The 27,162-nt window shown below is 37.6% G+C and overlaps 1 protein-coding gene across 2 annotated transcripts in view; it reads right to left on the bottom strand.

Moving 5' to 3' along the window:
• LOC127425003 (semaphorin-4A-like) overlaps positions 1-27,162 on the bottom strand; it is a 54,760-nt gene that overhangs the window by 6,361 nt on the left and 21,237 nt on the right. For both annotated transcript variants that reach the window (XM_051670567.1, XM_051670568.1), the window contains exons 4-11: positions 14,557-14,717; positions 14,304-14,363; positions 13,090-13,188; positions 2,734-2,839; positions 1,909-2,031; positions 1,633-1,760; positions 865-1,046; positions 558-702 (exon numbers count right to left, since the gene is read on the bottom strand). In XM_051670567.1, the coding sequence (XP_051526527.1) occupies positions 558-702; positions 865-1,046; positions 1,633-1,760; positions 1,909-2,031; positions 2,734-2,839; positions 13,090-13,188; positions 14,304-14,363; positions 14,557-14,717 (1,004 nt within the window). The remainder of the gene's footprint in view (positions 1-557; positions 703-864; positions 1,047-1,632; positions 1,761-1,908; positions 2,032-2,733; positions 2,840-13,089; positions 13,189-14,303; positions 14,364-14,556; positions 14,718-27,162) is intronic.

The following is a 27,162-nucleotide window of genomic DNA, read 5'->3' as shown; positions in this document are numbered from 1 at the left end:
CTAAACGAAACCTAACAACAAAAATCCCAAACACAAAACAAAAAGCACAGTAAACTAAAATCAAAGCAAACAAAAAAAATAAAATAAATAAACCAACAAAACAAAACCCACACCAAACTAAAACAAACGAAACCAAAAAGCACAACAAAACAAAAATTAAACCAAACCAAAACCAAAAACAAACACAAAAACGAAACAAAACAAAACTCAAACCAATACAAAACAAAAAACAAACAAAAATAAAACAAAAACATTGGAGAGCCCAGCCAAGAGATTGGATTCAACCCTCCTGCAAACACTGGTTCATTGGTTAGGAGGAGCAGAAAGTTTAGAGTTGGGAGTAGGGCTGAGATGAGCATTAAACCACTGAGAACACTTTATGAAAAATTGATCTAGGAGTTAGGTTCTCATCAATCCCTGTCCATCTGACTAAGTGATGCATATTTATGCTCATAATTATTTTTTCTTCTTCTCCAAAATAGACAAATGTTGTAATATCTTTCATAAGACTAAACTTATTGAATGCAGCTTCACTCTCGGGGTGCTATGACACTAACCTCTCCAGGGTTTGCCACTTTCTCCTGCACCCTTGTGCTCCATTTCAGGGTGTCCCGATTCAAAACCTTGTAGTTTCCTGCAAACACCTCTTTAATACTTCTGAGGCTGAAAGCACACACCACTGAGCGACCCAAGTTTACCCGCCTGGCCAACACCAAACCAAAAAAAAAAAAAAAGAGAGAAAAACATTGGGTTAATTTCAATTAAAGCATCTTATTAAGATAAATAAAAATAAACCTGCGCCACTTTCATTGAAAATTGTTTTAAAAAAAATCTAATTTAATAAACTTTAGCAGGTTTCCTCACCACTGAGAACTGAAAATTCCATAGAATAGCGTTTCGTCCTCAGAAGCACCCTCTGGTGGTGGAAGGGTGACAATATCCTGCAGGACATTGTATGGCAGCTCTTGGTCAGCTTGACACAGCAGCTGAGCCTTGGCAAATGTGGTCCAGCGTTTTTGCAGAGTTCGCTGCCCACCTACATCACTCTAAACAGAGATTAACACCAATGATATTTTAAAGGAATGTTCCAGATACCTTTCATCTTCAACAGCATCTGTGCTGTCATTTAATACCAAAATGTTTTTGACTCATCCCAGTTTGTTATAACAAACAAAAAGTGTTTCTGTAAGTCGCGCATTCTAAGTCGCGCATTCTAAGTCGCGCATTCTAAGTCACGCATTCTAAGTCACGCACTGTTTGCGCAATTCTCTGATAAGTGGGTAATTTCTCTTTAGGATCATGGGTAGTGTAGTTCTTCACCAGAAATTCTGCTATTAAACACGATTAAAAAAATGTTTTTACGTTGAAATAACAGGGACTAATGGCTTGAAAAGAAGCATATACAATCTATTAACGAAGCTCATGGTAGGTCGGTATTTAAAGGTTAAAGTTGTCGTTATAAATTATTTCACCTATTGAAAAAATGAATGGGATGTTTACTGCTTTAAAGGAACCAGACTGATGCACTCTATATGGGGCATCATAAGAGAATAACTGTCATTTTTATAAACACACTCTCACATACACAAATACACACACACACATACGAGAGATGTATTATGTAACACTTACGGTGCAAACTTGGGCAATACGAGACACAGTAAACTTGTCAATGAAGTCGTACTCTCTTCCAGTCTCACTGAAAAAGAAATACACCTTCTCCTCACTGGGAATATAGGTGGAGCTGATGAATGTAGGATCTGGAATTTCATTATCGTGAAAAAAGAAAAAGGACGTGTAAATGGCGAGAAGTCAGGAAAACAAAGCTCTCTTGTTCCAGCTAAATTAAAATCAGTCAAATCTCCCACACTTTGTGTTTTAGGCACCATTAAAAAAATATTTTCTTACCTTCTAACCAGCCAAGTGTATCATCCAGTTTGAGATCAACATGGCTGCCCTCACTCAAGTGTCGTGAGATGACTGGTCGATTCCCCCTGTAGTCTGCTACCGTTCCTGTGTACAGCTCTCCATCTGAAATGCACAAAGAAATGTATAATATTGTGTGAAATCACATACAAATAAAAACAAACATCCACATCTCTCCTAAGCATTTATAATTTCGGCCATCAGCTTCTAGCAGAATTCATTACTCTAAAAGACTGATCATTCGCAGTCACCTATTTAAAAAATCAGTGTGCCACGATAGGTCACATGACACATGAATACCAATGGAGTTTAGGGGTCATTGGCGTTATGACCAAAACAGTCATATGCTATCGTATGACTTCAGAAATCCTGGATTGAAGTGCATGTATGGACTACTTTTATGACTCTTTATTATGGAGCAATATTAGCCAAATGGCATGCACAAATGCATACTTCCAAACTCAAACATTACAAAATACAATTACATTACAAAAGGTTGGACAGTATGCCAATTGGGATTCATCTAGACTTAAACCAGACAGTAGGCCTGAGTGGATTAATTGAATGATTGATTATTGAGTCACAGCTGAAGTGGTAAATGTGAAGTGAAAACTCTCAGGCCTCTCAAGTCACATGTCGGCCAACCAAAGATAAGTAGATCAGGATTAGGACTTAAGAGTAAGAGGATTACAAGTGTCTGTTCACAGTTTTGTTTCTCTGCCTGCCTGCCTTCCTCTCTCTTCACTCTTTTTCACGCTGATAATATAATGTCTGCTTGGTGTGCTCTAGTAGTAGAGGGATTCTTACCTACAGTGATGGCTGTGTTCTTCTGGTATGGGTCGTAAGGGCAACGACCTCTGCCTTCTTCAGGCTTACCGTTGGGGCCTGTGACCATAGAGAACGTCTTTGAATTCTGTGGAAGGGGAGCATATGTATAAATTGACCATTCAAATGAACTGCGATCAAAACTTGATTCACTTAACAATTCAAATTCTTTTTTTTTTCTCCCCTTTTCCCCCCAATTTGGATGCCCAATTCCCTCGTGGTGGCATAGTGACTCGCCTCAATGCGGGTGGCGGTGGACGAATCTCAGTTGCCTCCGCGTCTGAGACCATCAATCCGCGCATCTCATCACGTCTTGTTGAGCGCACTACCGCGGAGACTTAGCGTGTGTGGAGGCCCACACTATTCTCCGCGGCATCCACGCACAACTCGCCACGCGCCCCACCGAGAGCGAGAACCACATTATAGTGACCACGAGGAGGTTAACCCAACATGACTCTACCCACCCTAGCAACTGGGTCAATTTGGTTGCTTAGGAGACCTGACTTGAGTCACTCAGCACGCCCTGAATTCGAACTCACGATTCAGGGGTGGTAGTCAGCGTCAATACTCGCTGAGCTACCCAGGACCCCCAACAATTCTGATTCTTAAACAGTTCTTTTAATGATTCTTTCATTATTTTTGAAGTTCCCCCAAAATACTAAGCAAAACCAAAAAAATTAAAAAATAAATGGTAACATATTGTGATATGCTGAGACTCACAAGCCTCAAGAACACATAAACCGATAACTCATATGTTAGAAAGAGAGTCTTTTCGATCAGTTAATTTAAGTGTCATTTTTAAAATAATTATAACAGTTACCATTTTAATACAGGGTTCTGCACACTTTGATGGAAGAATGTGGATGATCAAGAACTCTTAAAATAATATTTTAATAGAAGTTAAGCTCAAATCAACAGCTTTTGCAGCATAATGTTGATTACCACACAAAATAATTGGCTCATCCCTCCTTTTCTAGAAAAAAAAAGAAAAGAAGCAAAAATCAAGGTTACAGTGAGGCACTTACAATAGAAGTGAACTGGGCCAATTTTTGGAGGGTTTAAAAGGCAGAAATGTGAAGCTTATGATTTTATAAAAGCACTTACATTAATTCTTCTGTTAAAACTCATGTGTTATTTGAGCTGTGAAGTTGTTTGTATAGTCATTTTAGGGTTTACTGCATTATGTCGTTATGGCAAGTTGTAAAATTTGATATAGCTTTACATAGGAACAGTTAGTTGTATACTGTTTACGGATTGGCCCCATTTGCTTCCATTGTAAGTGCTTCACTGTAACCCAGATTCTAAATGTATTTTTTGTGGTAATCAACATGATGCCAGAAATGCTGTCGATTTAAGGCCTGTTCACACCAAACCTGTTTTTTTTTTATTTATTTTTACAAGCCATTGTATGGTAACAATGGATTCCGATGCTGCTCTTCATATAGAGTCCGACAAATCGTCCTCTGACAATCCCAAAGTTTTTTTCACGGAGAGTGTTCTGATTTATTTTTATTTTTTAGACTTTGATGAAAACTGACTGACCAATCAGATAAGAGATATCTGACAGTCACTGCAGCTGCTCAATCCAGCGTGTTGGTGGCACTAATCAACTGGCAAACACCGACATTGGAAGTGCATCTGCTACCCCCATAAAATTACATACTTAAAAATAAATAGTTGCAGTTCATGAACCCTTTGTACTGAGAACATAAACTTGTTCTGTTTTTGAAAGTCTGCTTATGCTGTCTTGATGTGAATTATTTAATATGTATATCACTGTGCCTGTTATATTCTCATGGCATTAAAAATAGCAGCGAGGTTCAGCAATTCATTTGCACTAAGCTCATAATAAAATATCCCATAAAAAGATTTGTTACATGCAGTGTTTTAGACAAACGGATTCCAGAATCACACTGCTATTGTTATTGCAAGGATAATATAACAAAGTATTGCAATAATTAAAAAAAAAAAAAAAGGCAGTGAGCCTGTATTTTCTTTTATATAATTTTTAATATATGCATCCTATTTTATACTAAACTGTTATTCTTAATTAACATTATTCCACATGAATTTATATCACTGTACCTTGTGTTATATAGAAGTTGGGTTCTGGAGTCCATTTGGAAGATACTCATAGATAAATACATGTACAAATATAAATAGGACATACAGTTGTGACCAGAAATATTGGCACCCTTGGTAAACATGAGCAAAGGCGAATGTGAAAAATATGTCTTATATTGTTTATCCTTTTGATCTTTCATTCAAAATATACACAAAAATCTATCCTCTAATGGATATTAAACATTTGCAATCACAATACAAGTTTTACCAAAAACTATTTTTTTCCCCCTCAAATATATGTGTGGCACACTTATTGGCACCCTTTTATTTAATACTTTGTGCAACCTCCCTTTGCCAAGATAACAGCTCTGAGTCTTCTCCTATAATGCATAATGAGGTTGGAGAACACCTGGAAAGGGATCTGAGACCATTCCTCCATACAGAATCTCTCCATATCCTTCAAATTCTGAGGTCCACGCTGGTGGACTCTCCTCTTCAGTTCAACCCATTGGTTTTTCTGCCATGGCCATCCTAGTTCAGGTCAGAGGACTGGGATGGCCATGACAGAACCTTGATTTTGTGGTCAGTGAACCATTTTTGTGTTGATTTTGATGTTTGTTTTGGATCATTGTCCTGCTGGAATATCCAACCACAGCTCATTTGAAGCTTTCTGGCAGAGACAGTCAGGTTTTGATTTTTTATCTGCTGGTATTTGATAGAGTCCACAATGCCATTTATTTGAACTAGGGCTGAAACGATTAGTCAATGTTATCGGCAACATCGACAATAAAAAATTGTCAACAAAAATGTTCGTTGTTGAATAGTCGTTTGATCTCATTTAACGTAACATGAGATCATATGAAACACTAATGATGATGCGCAAGAGCAGCACTGCAGTTCACGCCTGACCGAGGAGAGGAAGAATTACAAAGCTCACAGTCCAGATGCACTCAAAACCTTCCAAACAGCTTCAGGTGATGTAGATCGCCTTAAGTATGAGGGAATTATAATGCAAAAATACAAAATAAGTAAATACAGAAGCACTCTCATTGTGGAATAAGCGGAGCCTGAGCATCTTTAAAGGAAACATCCCAGCGTTACATCTTAAATGCAGTTATTTTTAATGCGTTATAGCTTTATTAAAGTTCAAATAATACGGAAGCAGATCATGTAAATAAATACAAACTCTGAAACTGGCATTTCTCTGTGCGGTCAGTGCCTCTTCTATGAGTTGTGTGAATGTCCCAATCTAAGGGGGAGATTGAAACTGCACCCAGCCGAGGCACACTGTCACGGGGACGCTCATCCCTCGAGTGCACGTGCTTGCTGCAGCCAGATTATAACGTGATGACTCGAGACTTCTTGAATCATAATAAATGTGTCACTGTGTGTTTCTTATCATGAAGAAAATTGGCAATACGCAGCTTTATTAATAAGAGAGAGTTTGTTTTTTGTGAGTTACAGATGGATTGAAGTGAACAGAAAGTTGAGAGAGGGTAGTCTTCGCCCCATTATACATGTCAGCAAAATACGTTTTTGATTTGTTTTTGTTTTGTCTTGTTTTCCAATATAAAGATCTTATTTATAATTTGATGCCATATCAGCAGCAATGGCTATATTCATGGCAAATACAACAGTGTTTCAATTTAAACATTGTTTACAATAATTTAACAATTTTGTCTTAAAAACAATCAATATACAAAAATATACATTTATAACAATAATAACAATTATATAGAATCTTTCAGTTTAATATATGATAGATATTCTAAAATTATTCCAGGAGAAACCTTTTTAAAAATGTCCATTAATATATTTTCTGAATAAAAACGTTGTCTAATATCATTTAGAAATGGACATTCTATTCAAATGTTTTACACTCAAGAAATTCTTACATAAATCACAAACCGGTTTCTCTTCCCCTTTCAATAAATATGAATGAGTGAGTCTTGAGTGACCGATTCAACATCTTGTATACACGACCTGGTCATATCTATTTTCAAAATAATAAACTCCATGATTTAGTACTGGGTTCACCTCATGTACTTTGTTATATATGCATTCATTCCATTCGCCATTTGTTGTGAATGTACAGATTCAATATGGGTTTAACGTCAGATGCTGGTATATTCCTCATTTTCAAGTAGGTAAGACAAGTATCTGCCCTTTACCTTTACATTTTGGAGACAAGCTTCCACTTCAGGAATTTGTAGTCTCTGTCATTTCAAAATCGTTATTCTTTAAACATTCCGATTTTTGAATCGATTTTGTTGATTGAGTTTTTGTACTTTGTTGTATCTTTTTCCCTCTTAAGGACTGGTTGTGCTAATTTGATGATCTTTCATCTTTCTTGGCTTGGATTTGATTTATCATTATTTGACTTTGTGTTCCTTGATTCTTCTTTTTGTGGTTTCTCACTATTCACCCAGGTCAAATCAGTCTGACAGTCAGTGGTGCTCATGGTTGGTTTCACCACAGAAGCATATGTTTTCCTCAAATTAAAGGATACGGACTCCTCAACCTTTTTACGTGCTTCAACACAGCTGATCCTTTCAACACATTTTATTCTTTGGACTTCTTTTTCCTTTATGCAAATCGGACATTCTTTTGTTGAAGCTGGGTGATTAGCTGAACAGTTGCTGCAATTTGGCGGTCTTGAACATCCTGATTCATGTCCTTCTCCAAAGTTGCAGCAGATTGCTTTTCTTTTACAGAAAGCAGAACCGTGGCCAAATGTTTGACAGTTGTGGCATCTCAATTGGTTTGGACTAAAGATATTGACCGGTACACTCACATATCCAATTTAAATCCTCTCTGGAGGTTGGGGTTTATTAAAAGTCATAATGTATCTGTTCTTCTTTTTTGATTGTGATCCTCTTGACATTCATTACACCTTGTTGAGTTAATTCTGATGCTATTTCAGCCTCATCCATGTCGTGTAGCTGTCTAGTGCGTATAACTCCTTTGCTGCTGTTCAATGATGGGTGATAAAATGCCTTTATCGGTACATTTGCCAGCATATTTGCACGCATGATGTTTTCAGCATGGCTTTTCTTGGAGCATTCTACTAGGATTTGTCCGGATCTTAGCTTTTTAACGTCTTTAACTGTTCCTGCTATCCCTGTAATGCCTTTCTATATTGCAAATGGAGACAATTTTGTAAGAGGCATGTCTATTATTTGTGATTCTAACAGTATAAATCTCTGCCAATTTTCACTCTTTTGTGAGTAAATACATCCAGTATCTGAATCATCAATGTTTGTTCTGTCATCTGTCGTTTTGGGTTTTTTTTGTTAGCCATGTTTGTACTTTTGAATTTCATCACTCCTGCTCCCCACCCACCTCGGAGCCCAACAGGGGAATGCACAGAGCCGCGGTTATCATCCGGATATGCACCAAGGATACAGGGGTGATATACTTGAGCAAAAGGAACAAAAAATTCATTTTACTCAATTGACCCTAAGCCAAAGCCCTTTCGGGTACATCTTGACCAGCCGATTGGTTGGACCGGGCCCTTCCAACCTCCCGTCTATGTGAATTCGAAGCCAAAGTATTGTGTTGGATCTGAGTCAGCCGCAGCATACACATTCCTCAAATACCAGGTTCTCAACCTCCCCAGACACAGGTTGCAACTTACGGCAAAGAAGTCGCCCCATTTGTGGCCTTTAACAATCAGCAAGGGGGTGCTAGGGACCTATTCTACCCCGGGTCCCCACAGGGTACCAATATAAATATCTAAAACTCTTAAAACAACTTACTTTAAAAAGATGCATTCACCTGAGAAGCAGCATATAAGATATTTAGACTTGCTTTTAGAGAATAGATCTTGAATATAAGTATATTTTGTCTTTATTGCACTGGCAGATGTATAACCAAGTGAAAAAATACACTTATATACAAGATACACTTATATTCAAGACACAATCTCCGAAAGCAATTCTTAACATCTTATATGATGCTTCTCAAGTAAATGTATCTAGTTTTAAGGATTTGAAATGGAAAACAAGACAAAAACACTTGATGACAATAGGATTTTTTTGCAGAGAATTTCTTTACTGAATTAAATTTAATAAAAAGTATTTTTTTCCCCCTTTAATTCAGTGAATGTCATTAAGAGGTATTTTTAAAAGATGATTTTGTCCTCTATACTGTTCGTAAGCACGTTTAATACAACATTTTAAGTCAGGGCACAAGCTGAAAGATTGGTTAAGAGCTAATGATTAATCATTGCAATAATCGCAGAATAGTCGAATAATCGTTCTAATAATCATTCATCGTTAGTTGCAGCCCTAATCCGAACAAGATGTCCAGGACCTCTGGCATAAAAACAGCCACACAACATTAAAGATCCACCACCATATTTAACCATGGGCATGGGATACTTTTCCATATGGCTACCTCTCTGTGTGTGCCAAACCAAACTCTGGTGTTTGCTGAAAAAAGCTCTATTTTTGTTTCATCTGACCATAAAACCCGGTCCCATTTGAAGTTCCAGTAGTGTCTGGCAAACTGAAGCCTCTTGAGTTTGTTGTTGGATAAGAGAAGATGCTTTTTTCTCGAAACCACCCCAAACAACTTGTTGTGATGTAGGTGATGTCTGATTGTAGTTTTGGAGACTTTCTGAACCCTAAACCCAACTAATTCCTGCAATTCTCCATCTTTGGAGATTGTGATTCTTGGAGAATTTTTGGCCACTCTAACCATCCTCCTCACTGTGCTTGGAGACAATATAGACATGCATCCTCTCCCAGGCCGATTCTTAAGATCTCCAGTTGATTGGAACTTAATTATTGCCCTGATGGTAGAAATGGGTATTTTCAACACTTTAGCTATTTTCTTATAGCAGAGTATCTGCAGGTTTGAAGGAATACAATTTAAGACTTTTTAAGGCCAAATAAAAGAAAAATGTAAGACTGTAACACACTAATTCATTAGCAGGTAAATACAAAACCACTGAGGTTACTTGAATGTCTCTGGACATGTTTTTTTTTTAATATATTTTATTGTGCATTTGTGTGTTAGTAAGTTAATACAACATTAAAACTCTAAATGAAATCATTAAGAATGCATGTAGCCTAAAGTATGTAGTCTATATTGTGACCCTTCTCTTTAGTTACTTGCTTTCCAGCAAGACGTGACGCAATAGACCAATGCTTTGGCAATGTCACCGCTTATGTCAAACACGGAAGTGGTGGCAAAAACCATGTGCAAAAAATAAACTTTTGTTGGATTACATTGTTGAAGGGGTCTCATTGACTGCTGTGGCTTCAAGATCATCAACAGAGCTGACTGGACTGAGGAGATCATTTCAACTCACAACTTTGCAGCATCAATTTATAGCAAACACGTTTACATGTTTGTTATTAACTCATATCATTATAGTAATTGTATTGCTAAGAATATGTTTGTATTTATGATGGTTTTGTGTCATACTTTCGTTTAATCCTCTAATCTGTCAAACCACTTACTGTAAACAAGAGGATTGGTCTATAGACCTTATTCACAGAAGCGCCATGTTTGATTTTGAATGGGAATGGAATCGAGGCTGTGAGGGATAGACTTACCATCTCTTCAATGGCATGCATGGTATAAATCTGTAAAAAGCTCCAATATCCCATCTGATTTTCCACAACTCATGTTGTCTGGAGTTTTTTTGTCTACTGAGTGTCCTTGAAAAGATATTTTTTAAATGTTTTGTACAGGGAACGATCCAAAAACACTTTAAACTGCAGCACATCTCATCGAAGAGACTGTACGTCTATCCCGCACAGCCTTGTTGTCATTGTCATTAAAAATCAAAGATATCGCTGCTGTGAATAAGATCCAGCATGTGCTGAATAACATTTATATATTTGTTCTTGGCAGATACCTTTAACAAATACTTTAACAGGTAGTCATTTAAAAATGAATTTTCTGTCATCACTGCTCACCCTTGAGTGTGTATGAATTTTTCTCTGCCATGGAACAAAAAAGGAGATGTTAAGCAAAATGTTTAGTCTCAGTCACTGCATCTTATTTTTCATTCAATGTAAGTGAATGGTGACTGAAACTCCCTAATATCTCCTTCTGATATCCACTGAAATAAGAAAGTCATACAGGTTTGCAACAGCATGAAGGTAAGTGATGACAATTTTCATTTTTGAGTGAAATATCTCAAATAAAAACTCATCAGTTACCTTAAAAATGGCCGTTTAAAGTTGACAATATGTATTGAAAATGTTAACAGATTAAATTATGAAAGAGAAGGAGAGGGAGAGACGCTTTGCTGTTGTTTTCCCCCTGATTGGTCGGAATAACTCGCAGCATCATGCAGTCTGCTCCGTCTTGTCTGTCCGTGTGCTGTCAATGTCCTCTTTGTACCGCGACGTTATTATCACTGCGTGATAAAACGGACGTGTGGCATGAGAGGGTGAGAACAGTGTCAATTGCATTTTCAGCCCTACATCTAGAGATATGGAGATGAGAGATATAACAGGTGTAACTCTGCAGCTGAGTAGTTCTGTTAGCTTTACAACTATTGTCAAAAGGTAGTGTCAAATAAGGAAGCGTAAAGATTTGAAAGGCGTCAAAAGACGTTCCAACCTCGCGCGCTTGCAAATTGTCACTTGACCGCTTTGTCGATTATAAGCAGGAGCAACAGTTAGAGACACAAAATAACAGCATTTGCATTTCGGATTAATGGGGTTATGAAGGTTTATACATGTGTAACATCATAAGTTCAGTAAAAATGCATTTCCCTGCACGCGCTCACACTAAACTCAAGCGTCAGCTGCTAAACGCACGAGAAAGAGAGAGATGATTATGACTAGCGCAGATTCTGCTGTTTTTTGCGTGTCCTCTATTCACGCCCCAAAATTTAAGACCTCAGCAAACTGAAATTTAAGACTTCTTGTAATTTATTTAAGATATTTAAAACTTTTTAAGGCCTTTAGATTAACTTGTATTGAACCCAGAATTTTTTTTTTTTTAACAGAAACAAACATCATGAATATCATTAAAAAAACTGTATTTTTATTTTTATTTTTTTAAACAAAACCAATTATAAACCAATTATAAATAAGAACCGGTTTCTTGATTTCCAACCCTATTCACACACACTAAACCTAGACACTGAGAAAATCATGCACAGGCTGAGATGGTTTCTCATGCAAGGTTTACTTTTTGCCATGCACATCTCTCCTGACACACACACACACACACACACACACACACACACACACACACACACACACACACACACACACACACACACACACACACAGAGGAACCAGCACTCAAGACTGCTGTGTTCGCATGAGAGGATTACAGAATGGTCAATGGTGTGTAAAGAACAAGCACGCAAGTTTCTTAAAAGGTAGATATTACCATAAAAGCATTTAACACATAATAGTAATAAAAAAAACTACTAATAACTTACTAATAAGTTTCTATAAAGAATGTGGATGATTGAACATATTAAAAACACAGCAGGGTTATGCAATATCCCAACATACAGTAGATACTGGAATACTACACAACATCCATGAACATGTGAAGTCAACTGAAACAGCATCCGCAACCTATTTTATTTCCATAATGTGACTTTAATGTGATTTCTGAGTAAAACTCGATTTTATCCATTGTGATTCTTTTCAGTGTATTGGTCAAACGGGTTTGTAAAACAGTCTTAATCGATTCATGATTCGGTACAATTAGTTCAGAACACACTCTCACTGAATCATTTGGAGCGGTTTCTCACACAGTAAAACAGTATTGGCATATTTACGAACACAAAACAAAAAGCACTGAATGAAGTGGATATTTACCTACAATCAACTGAAACAAAATGCTGCCCTTTTGGGAGGTAACTTTGAGAAACTTGAGCTAGTGCTGTGCCATGTGAATAAGGGGTCGATCACGCTGACGCTGTTTTTCAATCGTTTTCCAAACATGGCTAGATGGATGTTTTTGACCACTACATCACTTTTACTGTTTTTAGCATCTCTAACAGCATGTTTACACGCCATGTCAAGTTAAAAAGTACTTCAACTGTTAAAAACACGTCTCGAGACACCTGCTCTTGCTTTTGTTCTGAACGGTTACTGTCTTTTAAGTTTTAGCTAGTGCTACATATACTCTTCAAAGTCACCAGAATCTAACAATAAGATGCGTAACATGTATTAAGAAAGTTAATAGGATCAAGTTAGATTTCATGTAGACTTCAAAAGAAAGAATAACAGGAAAAAGAAAAAAAAAACTAAGAAAAGCTAAAAAGATGGATGGAGTACGTCTTACGATGTAGATGCAGCGTGGGCTGAAGGCAAATGTTCCGCAGGTGTACATATGGGTAGAGTTGAGCACTTGCAGAACCCTCACAAAGTTGTAACAATCTGTCTAGGGGTGGAGAGGGGTGTTTGATTAAGAAATACAGACATTTCCCCACTTTGTTTCACATAACCCTAACCTAAGTAACCCTAACATAACCCTAATGAAAAAATTAAAATGGTTGTCAATTGAGGTACAAACCAAGTAATAATGATAAATTTAAAGCCATCACTACACGCTTCAGTTCCAACCCTTATACACAGCCACAACATTAAAATTACCTGCCTAATATTCTGTAGGTCCCCCTCGTGCCTCCAAATCAGCACCAACCCGCATCTATTGCGCATCTATTCTTCTCACCACAATTGTACAGAGCGGTTATCTGAGTTGCCGTAGACTTTGTCAGTTCGAACCAGTCTGGCCATTCTCTGTTGAACTTTCTCATCAACAAGGCATTTCCATCAGCAGAACTGCCGCTCACTGGATGTTTTTTGTTTTTGGCACCATTCAGAGTAAATTCTAGAGACTGTTGTGTGTGAAAATCCCAGAAGATCAGCAGTTACAGAAATACTCATACCAGCCCATCTGGCACCAATCATGCCACACTCCAAATCACTGAGATCACATTTTTTCCCCATTCTTATGGTTGATGTGAACATTAACTGACCCATATCTGCATGATTTTATGCACTGCAGCCACATGATTGGCTTAGTAGATAATCACATGGATGATTGTTGGTGCCAGATGGGCTGGTTTGAGTACTTCTGTAACTGCTGATCTCCTGGGATTTTCACACACAACCGTCTCTAGAATTTACTCATAATGGTGCCAAAAACAAAAAACATCCAGTGAGCGGCAGTTCTGTGGACGGAAATTTCCTTGTTGATGAGAGAGGTCAACAGAGAATGGCCAGACTGGTTTGAACTGACAAAGTCTACAGTAACTCAGATAACCGCTCTGTACAATTGTGGTGAGAAGAATAGCATCTCAGAATGCCGGTTGGTGCTGTTTTAGTGGCATGAGGGGGACCTACACAATATTAGGCAGGTGATTTTCATGTTGTGGATGATCACTGTATAAGAGGCTATAATCACTTTGCATGACTTCCTCCCAAAACGTTCTCCATATAGGGCTCATTTATAGGAATCTGAGAATAGGAATTTATCTTTATGCATTTCCATACCTTCATTTTTCCTTTCATGGAACAATCAGCTAGGTCTTTTTCTGAGGGCGACCAGTCCATCTAAAATCGGAGTGTAATAAAGAAATAAACAAATGGGGTAAGTTTGTGCATTCACCAGACTCAAAGAAAGCTTATCACAAAGGTATTTGCATCATTAGGTTGAACCTCTGATTGGGTGTGCTGAAATATATTTTATATTGTTATACACGTTATATCCTTTAGCCATTCATGTACCACAGAAAACCACACTGACCTTCTCCTTCATGGCCATAGTGTCAGTCTGACTGACATCTATGGAGAGAATGGCATCTCGTGCTCCAACAAATAATGTGCCCTCATCGGAGCTAAGCAACAGCGTGGTGGTGTTGTAAACATCAGGGTTTGTGAAGACAGTCAGGGAACGACCTGGACTACCTGTGACAGAGCAGGAAAAAACTATTATTACTACAGATTTTCCACTAATTACCACTATTTTTATTTCATTGATGGGTAAATCTAACAAAACATGTCAAGGAATGTCATATTTCCCCCAAAAGAAAAAACATTATAAAATTAAACCTATATATATATATATATATATATATATATATATATATATATATATATATATATATATATATATATATATATATATATCATATATATATATATACACACACATACATACACACAATTGAAGTCAGAAGTTTACATACAGCTTAGCCAAATACATTTAAACTCAGTTTTTCACAATTCCTGACATTTTAATCATAGAAAACATTCCCTGTCTTAGGTCAGTTAGGATCACTACTTTATTTTAAGAATGTGAAATATCAGAATAATAGTAGAGAGAATGATTTATTTCAGCTTTTATTTCTTTCATCACATTCCCAGTGGGTCAGAAGTTTACATACACTTTGTTACTATTTGATAGTATTGCCTTTAAATTGATTAACTTGGGCCAAACTTTTTGGGTAGCCTTCCACAAGCTTCTCACAATAAGTTGCTGGAATTTTGGCCCATTCCTATAGCCAGAACTGGTATACTGTAACTGAGTCAGGTTTGTAGGCCCTTCTTGGGGGCCAAATTTTCAATCGGATTGAGGTCTGGGCTTTGTGATGGCCACTCCAATACCTTGACTTTGCTGTCCTTAAGCCATTTTGCCACAACTTTGGAGGTATGCTTGGGGTCATTGTCCATTTGGAAGACCCATTTGCGACCGAGCTTTAAATTCCTGGCTGATGTCTTGAGATGTTGCTTCAATATATCCACATAATTTTCCTTCCTCATGATGCCATCTATTTTGTGGAGTGCACCAGTCCCTCATGCAGCAAAACACCCCCAGAACATGATGCTGCCACCACCATGCTTCACGGTTGGGATGGTGTTCTTCGGCTTGCAATCCTCACCCTTTTTCCTCCAAACATAACAATGGTCATTATGGCCAAACAGTTACATTTGTGTTTCATCAGACCAGAGGACATTTCTACAAAAAGTAAGATCTTTGTCCCCATGTGCACTTGCAAACTGTAGTCTGGCTTTTTGTGGTGGTTTTGGAGCAGTGGCTTCTTCCTTGCTGAACAGCCTTTCAGGTTATGTTGATGCAGGACTCGTTTTACTGTGGATATAGATACTTTTCTGCCTGTTTCCTCCAGCATCTTCACAAGGTCCTGTGCTGTTGTTCTGGGATTGGTTTGCACTTTTCGCACCAAACTATGTTCATCTCTAGGAGACAGAATGCGTCTGCTTCCTGAGCGGTATGATGGCTGCATGGTACCATGGTGTTTATACTTGCGTTCTATTGTTTGTACAGATGATCGTGGTACCTTCAGGCTCCCAAGGATGAACCAGACATGTGGTGGTCCACAATTTTTTTCTGAGGTCTTGGCTGATTTCTTTTGATTTTCCCATGATGTCAAGCAAAGAGGCACTGAGTTTGAAGGTAGGCCTTAAAGTACATCCACAGGTACACCTCCAATTCAGTATACCTCCTATCAGAAGCTAATTGGCAATTTGTCTAAAGGCTTGACATCATTTTCTGGAATTTTCCAAGATGCTTAAAGGCACAGTTAACTTAGTGTATGTAAAATTCTGACCCACTGGAATTGCGATATAGTCAATTAAAAGTGAAAGAACCTGTCTGTAAACAATTGTTGGAAAAATTACTCATGTCATGCACAAAGTAGATGTACTAAATGACTTGCCAAAACTATAGTTTGCTAATATTAAATCTATGGAGTGGTTAAAAAAATGAGTTTTAATGACTTCAACCTAAGTGTATGTAAACTTCTGACTTCTATATATATATATATATATATATATATATATGTAAAATCAATAAAAAGTAATTAATGTGAGTGAAAAATCTCTTTTCTAATTACTGTAATGCAGTAAAAAATATTGTAATATTTTAAAATTTTTATACATCATTACAAAGCGGAGAGTTGGGTGCATTCTAAGTTACTACAATACATAGCTCTTAACTACAAAAGCTATGACTAAAATACTCTATGAAAGCAGACAAGTGCAATAGCTCAATGTTGTTATGATACAGTGATCCCGACAGCTACAGTAGATACATTTACAGTGACTTTATCACTCCAAGCACATTCATTTGCCATTAACATCAGCTGATGTAAGATATTATGACAGGTGTCGCATTCAATTTGTCAAAACTGGTGGTCTCTATGAAGTGAGCCATGGAGATATGTATTATAAATAAACACTTAAGGGAAAAGACTCTCTAGGACACACAACTTGAGGGAAAAAAATAAAAAGAGTAAAACATAAAATGGACAAAATACTGGAGAAACACCAGGGGGCAGCCAAACCACTATACAGACACCAAGCAAACCTAGATGTGCTTATTAATTATAAACAGAAGTGAAAAAAATCACAGTTTGCATGACAAAGAATGACGCAGACAGATGTGTTTTGATTAGAGTGAGTCCTTTCAGTCTGTGTGCTTGTGTTGGAGAGATCTGGGTCAAAGATAGACATGCAAACGCATAATACATAAACAACCAGTCTTTTACATTTTCTGTGGGATCTTCTCAATTATTTTATTGTTTGCCATGCACTCATCAGTCTTAGAAAGCACAGATAGCTCCTCATCAAGCTGAACAATTTGAGGTATCATTCATGTCAATACTACAAATTACACACCCATTTTTAACATTTAGGCTAAGGGGTTTGTTCAAATCCCTAACCCGAAATATGAGCAATAGTAATAGTGCTTGGTGAGCAGCGATATATTACCCCATTAAGTGCAGTGACTGGCAGAGGTACAGCTGGATCTCAGGAGCTCCGTCCATGAGTTAGCTTTTCAAGATAACATTTAGTTCAACGCAGCCCTGGACAAGCAAGATATTTGGCGATTGTTTCTTTAATGCTTGTCAAAGCTCAGAATGTGCTCTTTACAATCATGTCTGACATAAGTTCATCTTTGCGTTAAATCTAAGGTTAAAAATATACAGCAGTCTGAGGAAGCAGAGAGGCGTGAAGTATGTCTTGAGATGAAAGGCACTATGCTATTTCCGAGAAGTCTATTCTCAAAGCGTATGAAGAATTTCACTTCTTGTTTATTCTTTAAAGTCGAGACTCTTTATGGTATCACGTTGTCATGCATACCTAATGTGCTTTTGGTCATTTTATAATTTGATTTAAATTGTCACGTAGTTTCTCAAAAATATGAACTGCTCACCTCAAGTTTGATGTTTGTGTGTAAAAGTGAATGTGGTTGGTGTTGCTTGCTCAGAGCAAACACTTGCTTAAGCAGCCAATGACAGGTTTCTGTAGCACAGTCTTCACTCAAAAACCACAACAGATATATTTTGGAAGGATCAAGTTTATTCTAGATTTGTTCAGAGATCAAGTGAATGCTTAAAGGAATAGTTCCCCCAGAAATGAAAATTTTTGTCATCATTTAATCACCCCCTTATGTCATTGCAAACCATATGGATTTCTTTCTTCTGTGAAACAAAAAGGGAGACATTTTGAAGAATGTACTATTTGTAAGAACTTGAGCTTTTTAAAAGGCAAAAGCACCTTGAAAGTATCATAAAACAGACTTGTACACTATATCTCAAGTCTTCTTTAGCCATATGGTAGCTGTGTGAGGAACAGATGGAAATGCATTTTTTCGAGTGTTGGCCATAATCTGATTACAAAGAAATTGATTACTGTAATCTAATTACTTTTTTGTTTAAAAGTAGTGTAATGTATTATTGTAATCTTGTAATTACAATAGAAACAATCATGTAAAGCTGCATATTTTAATCAGATTACAGTTACTGACTTTCAAATTTAAGTAAATTGCCTTACTGTGGTTAATTTTTAATTTGTTTTAAATTATGTATGTAGAATACTTTTAAAGCATTATGTTAATAAATATGTCAGCTTACATTTCTGTGACAGCAGAAGAGTCACTAATGAGTCACTGTAATGTCGAGTTTACACTACACGATTTTAGGCCCGATTTTCACTCGCCGACAGTTTTGTGGAGATCGCCGACAAAAGCCCGAAATCATAGGCAAATCAGAGATCGTTCCGTGAGCGACGAACACAATGTATGAATTATCAAAGACACTATCTGAGAGAAGCGCCGACGCGTCGCTGATGTCAGCGAGATATCTAGCATGTTAAATATCTGGACCTGTCTGCGATGTGAAATGTGTTTTGACTGAATACAACTGCAGCGTTGACCTACAGCCAATGAGAGAGCAAGAAACGGGGCACGGGAAGTTTTGAACCCAGTCCTATCATGCATCTTATGGTATGGTGAGCACAATAATATAGTTTCAATGAGAATAAACTAGACAGAGCTTGTATTAGTATAACTTTGCATGCATGTAACTTTTTTCAATAATTTAAATAAAAAACAAAACAAAAAAAAAAAACAAAAAAAAACACCAGCAGGCAGTCACCGGTGTTCATTGCAACATTTCTTATTTACCTCCAAGTCTCTCTGCAGAACAGACAATCCTTGCTGCCCGCGTCTCCCCAACCATTCCCTCCTCCATGGTCTTTTCTTCTTTTTTGACTTTTCGCTGTAAATCAGCGCACAAACAAAGTGTATCGCAAGCTTCAAAACCCCGCCCGGACAAGCATAAGAACGCCTACTCACGCGTGATCTTGTGTAATTCTCGTATCACTTCTCGCGTGTACTCTGTTGTGAAACGTAATTTGGAGTCCAGGCAGAGTCGTCGGGGATTCGTCAATAGTGAAATATTTCGTAATGTGTTCACCCCTGTTGCCGATTCCTCGTGTAATTTGAAAACCCTACGACTTCCATGACAAGACAGATAGTTGTGTAATACGAGCATTACCACAATCCGATGCCTTTGAAAGTCGTGTAGTGTGTAGGAGGCATAAGGGAGAAACGTGACTTGTGCGCGATAAACAAGCAGGAAATATAGACTATATTTTAAATTTGTTGAGCGGTAAAACAAACTTCTGGGAAGTGTTTTAGAAAGTAACAAATGTAATTAGAAATGTGAATAATTGATTAGGTAATCAGTTAAGTAATCTTATCACGACTTTAGAGAATAATTTGTAGTGGATTGCTTTTTTGTAGTATCTTACCCAACACTGCTTGAGAACCGAATGAGTCATGGACCAATTATTCAGACCCGTTCGTGAACCAAATCAACCGATTGATTAAAAAAAAAAGCAGAAAGGATGATTCGCTCACAAATCAGACATTGTTACTTCTCTCATTCACCCAATCTGAGATTTCCAATAGAGCTGTCAACAGGGCTAAGAAACTAAATTCTAAATTTTGCCTTAAATATTCACAAAGTTCAAATTAAATTTGAATTTTAAAAACATTAGTTTAGGTAGGGGAAAAAAGCAGCAAGACATCTGATTTTTAAATCAAAATTTGTCTGCTACGTCTACAAGTGGGCGCAATTAATCAATATAAAGGAAACTAAACAGCATGTTGTAGCTATTGCTTATTGAAAAAAAAAAAAAAAAACCATATTTGGCTGTTCATAAAATATGTAAAATTATAAATATTTAGCCAGTTCATTCTCTCAAATCTCACATAAAAAAGTAAAAGGAGAAAGCAAACTTTTCAATAGACGGTTCTATGTTAACTTAGTGCGGCACAGTAGCCTATACCGGTGCCATAGTACTACCACGGACTCGAGCTTCATAATACTGGTGGAACCACTGTATTTTTCATTAAATACATTTGTGTGTACATACATAATGCTTATGCAGCGAAACGCTGATAAGAGAGCAAGACAACAGCCAAAGACCTCTACCCAAGGCCCATATACTCAAAACGCATGCGCTAGACAGACATCTTTGACCGTTGCGCTGCGTCTATATTGTTTCGCGTTCATGCAGGAGTTCTGCATCTTATTAGATGCTGTGTCGATTTAAAAGAAAATTCAACCTTTTAAACACATCCTAGGACACATACATTCGGTTTTATTCGTTGTGCTGCTGTCTGTGTTGACCCAAGAATGAGATCGGTCAGAACGGCCCAAAAGTCATAGTCAGTGCTTGGCACACATCTAAAATTAGATGCAAGAATTTAGCATTTGAATGAGCATTTTTATCTTAAATTTTACAAATATTCCAATTTCACAATTTAATTTGACAGCCTTAATTTCCAGTGAATAAAGACTAACATTTCAGTCTCTTCCTCATATAACAGTAACCAGCAGTTCCATGAAAGCTATGCAGTGTGTAAACCTCACTCTCTGGCCTTAAGAGATGCACTAGTGACCGAGGCTAGAGACCATGGCTTTTATAGCCTTCTTGCTAGCGCATCTGACTCCCATGCCGGGGACTGCAGGTTTGAATTCCGCTCAGGGCGGGTCGAGTAGGACAAGTGACACTCACACAAAGCTATCGTATGGCTTCAGAAGAAATATATACAGTATAAATCACATATGGACTACTTTCATGATGCTTTTGCGTCCTTTTTGATGTTTGAAAGCTCCAGTCCCCATTCTTAGTAATTGCGTGGAAAAATAAAAACGACCAATACGTTCTTCAAAATATCTCCTTTTGTGTTCCACAGAAGTCATAGGGCTTTGGAACAACATGAGGGTGAACTTTGTGGATGAACTATTCTTTTAGGTTGATGAAGGTAGAAAAGACTTAGAGACATCCTTCTTAAATTGAGTTTTTGTGACTGAAACCACTGATTCAAGGCCACTAATCCATTAAAAACACACGTGTGCACAAATACAAAAATTCTACTGTAAAGCCAATAACTAAACCACAATAGAACCCTTTGTCAACACAGATCAATAAGAACAATGGGATCAGCAAACGTAAGTGGCTACATGAATTGTTGATTGATTGTTCTGTTCTAGCAACTAAACGATGCATATATCCATATATATGCTGTGAGGGTTAGATGCCGCCTGTCAACACGATTGTTACCACTGGTGATGTCTATGATATCCCAAGCCCATGATCTACATTCGAAAATGAGCATGCTAGACTGGCATTCATGCAAGCAGTAATGTTGTGCATGGGTTGTGTGTGAACGGTGGAATAGCTTGTGTGAGTTTAGGATAAGGGTTCATCATAGAAGAGGTGTATTACAAACTTTCACCATTATACAACACACTATTTTCATCCTAATCTACCTGAAGTAGCATGCCCACATAATGCAGTTTCATTCAAAATTGTAATCCTGCAAATTATAATTATGCTGTTTTTACGCAAAACAGTCATGCAAAACTCAATTTTGTTGCCATTTTGTCTGATCACATATAAAATAAATAAATAAAAAAAACTCATCATGGTTGGTGAGGATAGTACAGACAACCAAATACATCACTGCTATGGGCTATGACATGTTAAGAAAGTGAAACTGTGGTTTAGGTAAGACAACATGAATACTGTCAGGTCTAAAAGAGCTACCACAAAAGCCCCTCTTACACATGGGAAAATGCATCTATGTGTGGGTGAAGTCTAGTCTACATCTACAAAAAGAGCTGCATGAGTTTAGCGACCGTTTCTTTGTCTGTTTCCGACACTTGGTCAGCTCTAGTCTTGAATATGAAACTTTCATGTCAAATTTCATGTCAAATTTAATTTGTGTAGTATCTGAACAACGAACACTAAGCCACAGTTGCAAAAACTGCTCACCATGAGAAAGTGTTACTTTTCGCATTCAGTATTTGAAAGTCTTACACCATAAAATAAAATACTTCTAATGTACCAAAATGAATTGTCAAATCACAAGATAAACTAAATGGAGTTAGTGAATCAACAAGTATATCATACTTGCAGACTGTAGAATGTTACCATAAATACGGAGTACTGAGTAACTTTTGAGCAACAAAACATAACTAATATAAAATTGAATCTTTAAATATAACAACTTAAATATTATCTGGACATTATATAGTATTGATTTAACCCCAATCCCAATCCATACATTTGTAAGCATGGGACTGGAAGGTAAATAAAGGTAAATACTCAGGGAAAAAGAGAGAGAGAGAGAGAGAGAGAGAGATGTCAGAAGTGTGTGTATTCAACTAAGAATTCATACACATTCTTCTGTACAGGAATCTGGGGGAAAAGGACAGAGGTGGCGTTACGCAACAAAACAATTCAAAACAGAGAGTCTAGAAAATTCCTGCCAATGCTTGCAGAAACAAACCACTATCTGGGCCTTTGCTGAGTGTTTGGGAGAGTAAAATCTTAAAGGAAGCTCTCTGACTTCACAAAGAAAGCTAATCGAAGTCCTATCAAAATCAACACAGTTCAGCCCCAAGCGCAGTTCTTTTTTGGCAAAGAACGAGTGACCCTGGGATGAAAACATTCCACTCCATAGGGAGGCTAATCCCCGAGCCTGAGTCATGGCATACCAGCTGTCTTCTCCAAGCACCCCTCTGAGCAAGCGAGGCGTCAGCACTTTTCCTCCTCCTATTTTTTACAATGCATCATACTTCATATGAAAACTTCTGTATAATCATAAATTAGTGATAAGCAGGCCCACACGGAAACTCCGCCTGCAGAAGCTTACAGAAAGTGCCACAGATTTCCACAGAATTGGAACGTCTGTCATTCACAAAGTTCTTTTAGAATTATTAGCCATCAAAAAAATCTATTTATAACCACAGACTATTTAGCAGAGATGGACCACTTCCACTTAAATGAATGGAGAAATTGGAACGCCCAACCAAGAAGCTCTAGCACCCAATGGTTAACTGATGTAGAAAGGAAGACCCGCATTATAGGTAAAAGAGCCAGTCACCTATTAGATAAAGATATCGCCTGTCAATCAACTCACAGGGACAGGGAAAACGGGAGATATTCGTAAATGATAACGTATTTGTTGTCATGTGATGCAGTCATGTGATCAAATCAAGATGGCGGCCTATGTTGTAGCCGTGTTGTTGTGCCTGCTATCCACTTTGATAGCGTTGTTAAAGATAAATGTTACTTTGTACAACCTTCACACTGCATTCCTTTAAAGGTGATGGGAAGTTTACTCAGAATTTCTGTCCGGCGGCGGAACATGAGAACAATTGCGCTTCACACCCTTCATGGAAATGACGTAGGGCCACGCTTGACACATTTTATTTAGTTGTTTTTTTCCACATGCGCAGTAAAGGGATTTAAGCAATTTCAGATGTTTCAGTGTGAACGAGCAACTTTTGTAAAACGTTTTCAAATTTATCTGGATTATTGTGGGCGTAGCCTAAAAAGAACTGGCTCATAAAGGCCCCGATATACTTCCTGAGAAGTTCCTCTTCGTTCTTCGCTCAAAGGGGTAAAAAGAACTTCGAAACAGCTGAGCACCATTATAATGTTTGCGAACATTCAGACACCTGTCACAACCACTCGATGATGAGTTAAAGTAATATACAGTCTATGCAATAGAAAATGCCCAATTTGTTTACATTCTGAATTCATGACGCTAATGCGCGAATGCGCTAAACACAGCCATAATATGTGCCAATTACACTCTGTTGTTGTAATTTATGATGACACTGACACTACTGAAAAGAAGGGTGTATAATGGGTAGAATACAGACAAAAGAATGATGATAGGCATACCTTATTATGGACAGATGTGCGAATGGTTTTCACAGCAAAAGGCACATGAGTGAAGCAGCATTTAAAACAAATGAGTAAATGGGCACTTAAGAGTATTCAAGTAGTTTTTAATCCTTTTGTAGACTAATAAAAAAAAAAGAAAAAAAAAAGGCATGACGTTCTTGGAAAATGTCTCTACACGAACGATCGTACCGATGCATGTACATTTGCACCAGCTCGAAAATAACTGAATGCCAGTGTGTTCATGTTGACTAACTGAACAACATAAACTGAATTAGCTGTCAGCCTCAAGGTAGGTGGAGCTCCAGGTCACACCTACTGATGAAGTGGCCAATGGCAGTAAGAAAGTGTTTAGCAGCCGGTTAGAAGTTTTCCAAAAAGTTCGCCCAGGCGAGATGTCACGAACCACAGAATGAACGCAGAAACACCTTTTTGGCCAGATTGTGTTCGAAATAACATCACACCTGATCGTTCTTTGATTTCGTATGAAGTATATTGGGGCTTTAAGTGTAATTCATTCTGGAATAGGACTGCCTAAAAAGAACTGGCTCATAAAGGCCCCGATATACTCCCTGAGAAGTTCCTCTTCGTTCTTCGCTCAAAGGGGTAAAAAGAACTTTGAAACAGCTGAGCACCATTATAATGTTTGCGAACATTCAGACACCTGTCACAACTTCGTATGAAGTATACTGGGGCTTTAAGTGTAATTCATTCTGGAATAGGACTACATCAGAAGAAGCGGATGTTTCGAGCAGTACATTTAAAAGAACTGGCTCATTAGATTCGTTCGGGAATGGGAAAACAATGGGGTCACTGTGTGTTTCATGATGCAGATTCAAAAGTACAAGTTCATAAGATTCATTAGTTAGAGTACTTTAGTACAGTGTTCATGCATGCTGTACATGCAGTGGATGGAAAAATGTATGTTTTACAACAATTATATATTTCCCCCATCAAAAGTGACAAAATGGCAGAGTAAGAGAAGTTTGTTTTGCTACCAACCTGTACTTATGCTGCTTCCTAATTCATAAGTGATGCTAGAGGTGTTTAAATGAGTCTTTATCATGAGAAATCACATTTTTCTTGTTCTTGAGATGGAGAGATGGAGTTCACTGTAATTTGAAAGCATTTGAAACTTTAAAACTCTAAAATCCCAGCAGCAATTATTAAGTTTGCACATGTCACTGCATATTGCCTGTCAGCACAAAATCAGCCTCAGTCACCTGCTTAAGTGTGGCCTGTTTCATCCTGGAATTGGCTGTAATTGGTACTGCAGGAACACAAGGACTACAACAACCTGAATGAAACCCTTTAATCCTCACAAACGATCAATAATTTACATTTGGAGGTGCAGCAAACATTCACAGGTTAAATGAATGATCCTGAATCAGCAAAACCATCATATCTGCATAGGTAAGCATCTGTAGTCTTGTCTCTCTGTTCTTGATGCGTTCAGATGGTCAAGTCCGCTAAGGAGAAGCTCATTGCATCAAATTCTCATGACTCTCACAGAAAAATCATGCCAGGTCAGCCTCATTTAGCCCTGCTTTAAAAACTTGTGGACAGGCCTCTTATCAAATAACTGTGGTTCAGAGAACAAGGGACTCTATTCATTAAAAATAGACAACTGTTTTCACCTACATCAGCGGATTCATTTGCTTGCTTACTTAGTATCTCCAAAGTAGGCCATTTTTACTTCCTTGTCTGTGACCCTAATTTTATGACCCCTAAATCAATCTGCCAAAATCAATGAAGCATAGTGGCAGAAGAGCTTGTTTTGATATAAAACAAAAAGAAATAAAGACTGCAAGTTACTAGGTTCACCGTCACTCCTCCCACAGTTCAGAAACACTGGAATGGACAGCAGCAATTAACTAATCTGACCACCAAAGACAACAATCTTAACCTTAATGCACAAGGCAAAATGTAACGTAAACATGGCAGACATCCCTTAATATTATTTTTTTTTTAAACAGACACTGCGCCCTAACAATAGAACTATAAAACAGACAGAGCAAAACACAAAAAGGATATGATTGCCAGATCACCACTCCATAGCCTCAGACTAACCAGAAACAATGACCTAGTATCAATAACACAGACTTTTAATAAACATATTAACTTACCTTTACTGGAACACAAAATCCATGTGTCTCTCCTTGCGGATGAATATCTCCGTCACATTGTTGTAAAAGTCGCCTTCTTGTTTAAGTTTCGATAGCCTCTCTTTCTCGATTTTTTATTGAAAATAACTTTGCCAAATCCACGTAGGTCATCGATGCTTACACGATATCCATTTTAGCGCTTAACACATTAGTTACGTGAACTTGAACATGTTGACACAAAACAAAAACCTAGCCTATCAGATAGCATGACTGAAGGAAGGAGATTCTGATTGGCTAACTCATTTTGGTAAGCATGCTTACCTTGGCCATTTGTAGTATAGCAGGCGTCATTCAGTTTGAATGAACGTATAATGTTGAATGAAAGGGCAGTAAACAATGCTTTGAATTGAAGTCATTATATCATATTTCATATTGTCATTTTTCTTTTCACTCTTCAGTTAGTTAAGCACCGCTTACCCTGCTTATATGGATGGCAAATCCCTGATGAATGTTACAGGATAAAATTAGTTAAGTGCAAAATCATTGACAATATCTGGAAATAAAGACCACTGCAAGTTCTTAGATGTTGACAACCTGACAGATGAACCTTGCTTTTGAAGTTAGTGACTGAAAGGAGTGGCCACAGGAGAAATGAAACCTAATCTAGAAGTTTTAGAAAAAGTTGCCATGCATCAAATCACCCATTGAGGTGAAGGATATACGCTTCCTCTTAAAAG

The sequence above is a fragment of the Myxocyprinus asiaticus genome, chromosome 34 (assembly GCF_019703515.2).
Source record: "Myxocyprinus asiaticus isolate MX2 ecotype Aquarium Trade chromosome 34, UBuf_Myxa_2, whole genome shotgun sequence".
Taxonomy (NCBI): domain Eukaryota; kingdom Metazoa; phylum Chordata; class Actinopteri; order Cypriniformes; family Catostomidae; genus Myxocyprinus; species Myxocyprinus asiaticus.
The sequence above is the reverse complement of the archived record's forward strand: the minus strand, read 5'-3'. Positions and strand labels throughout refer to the sequence as shown.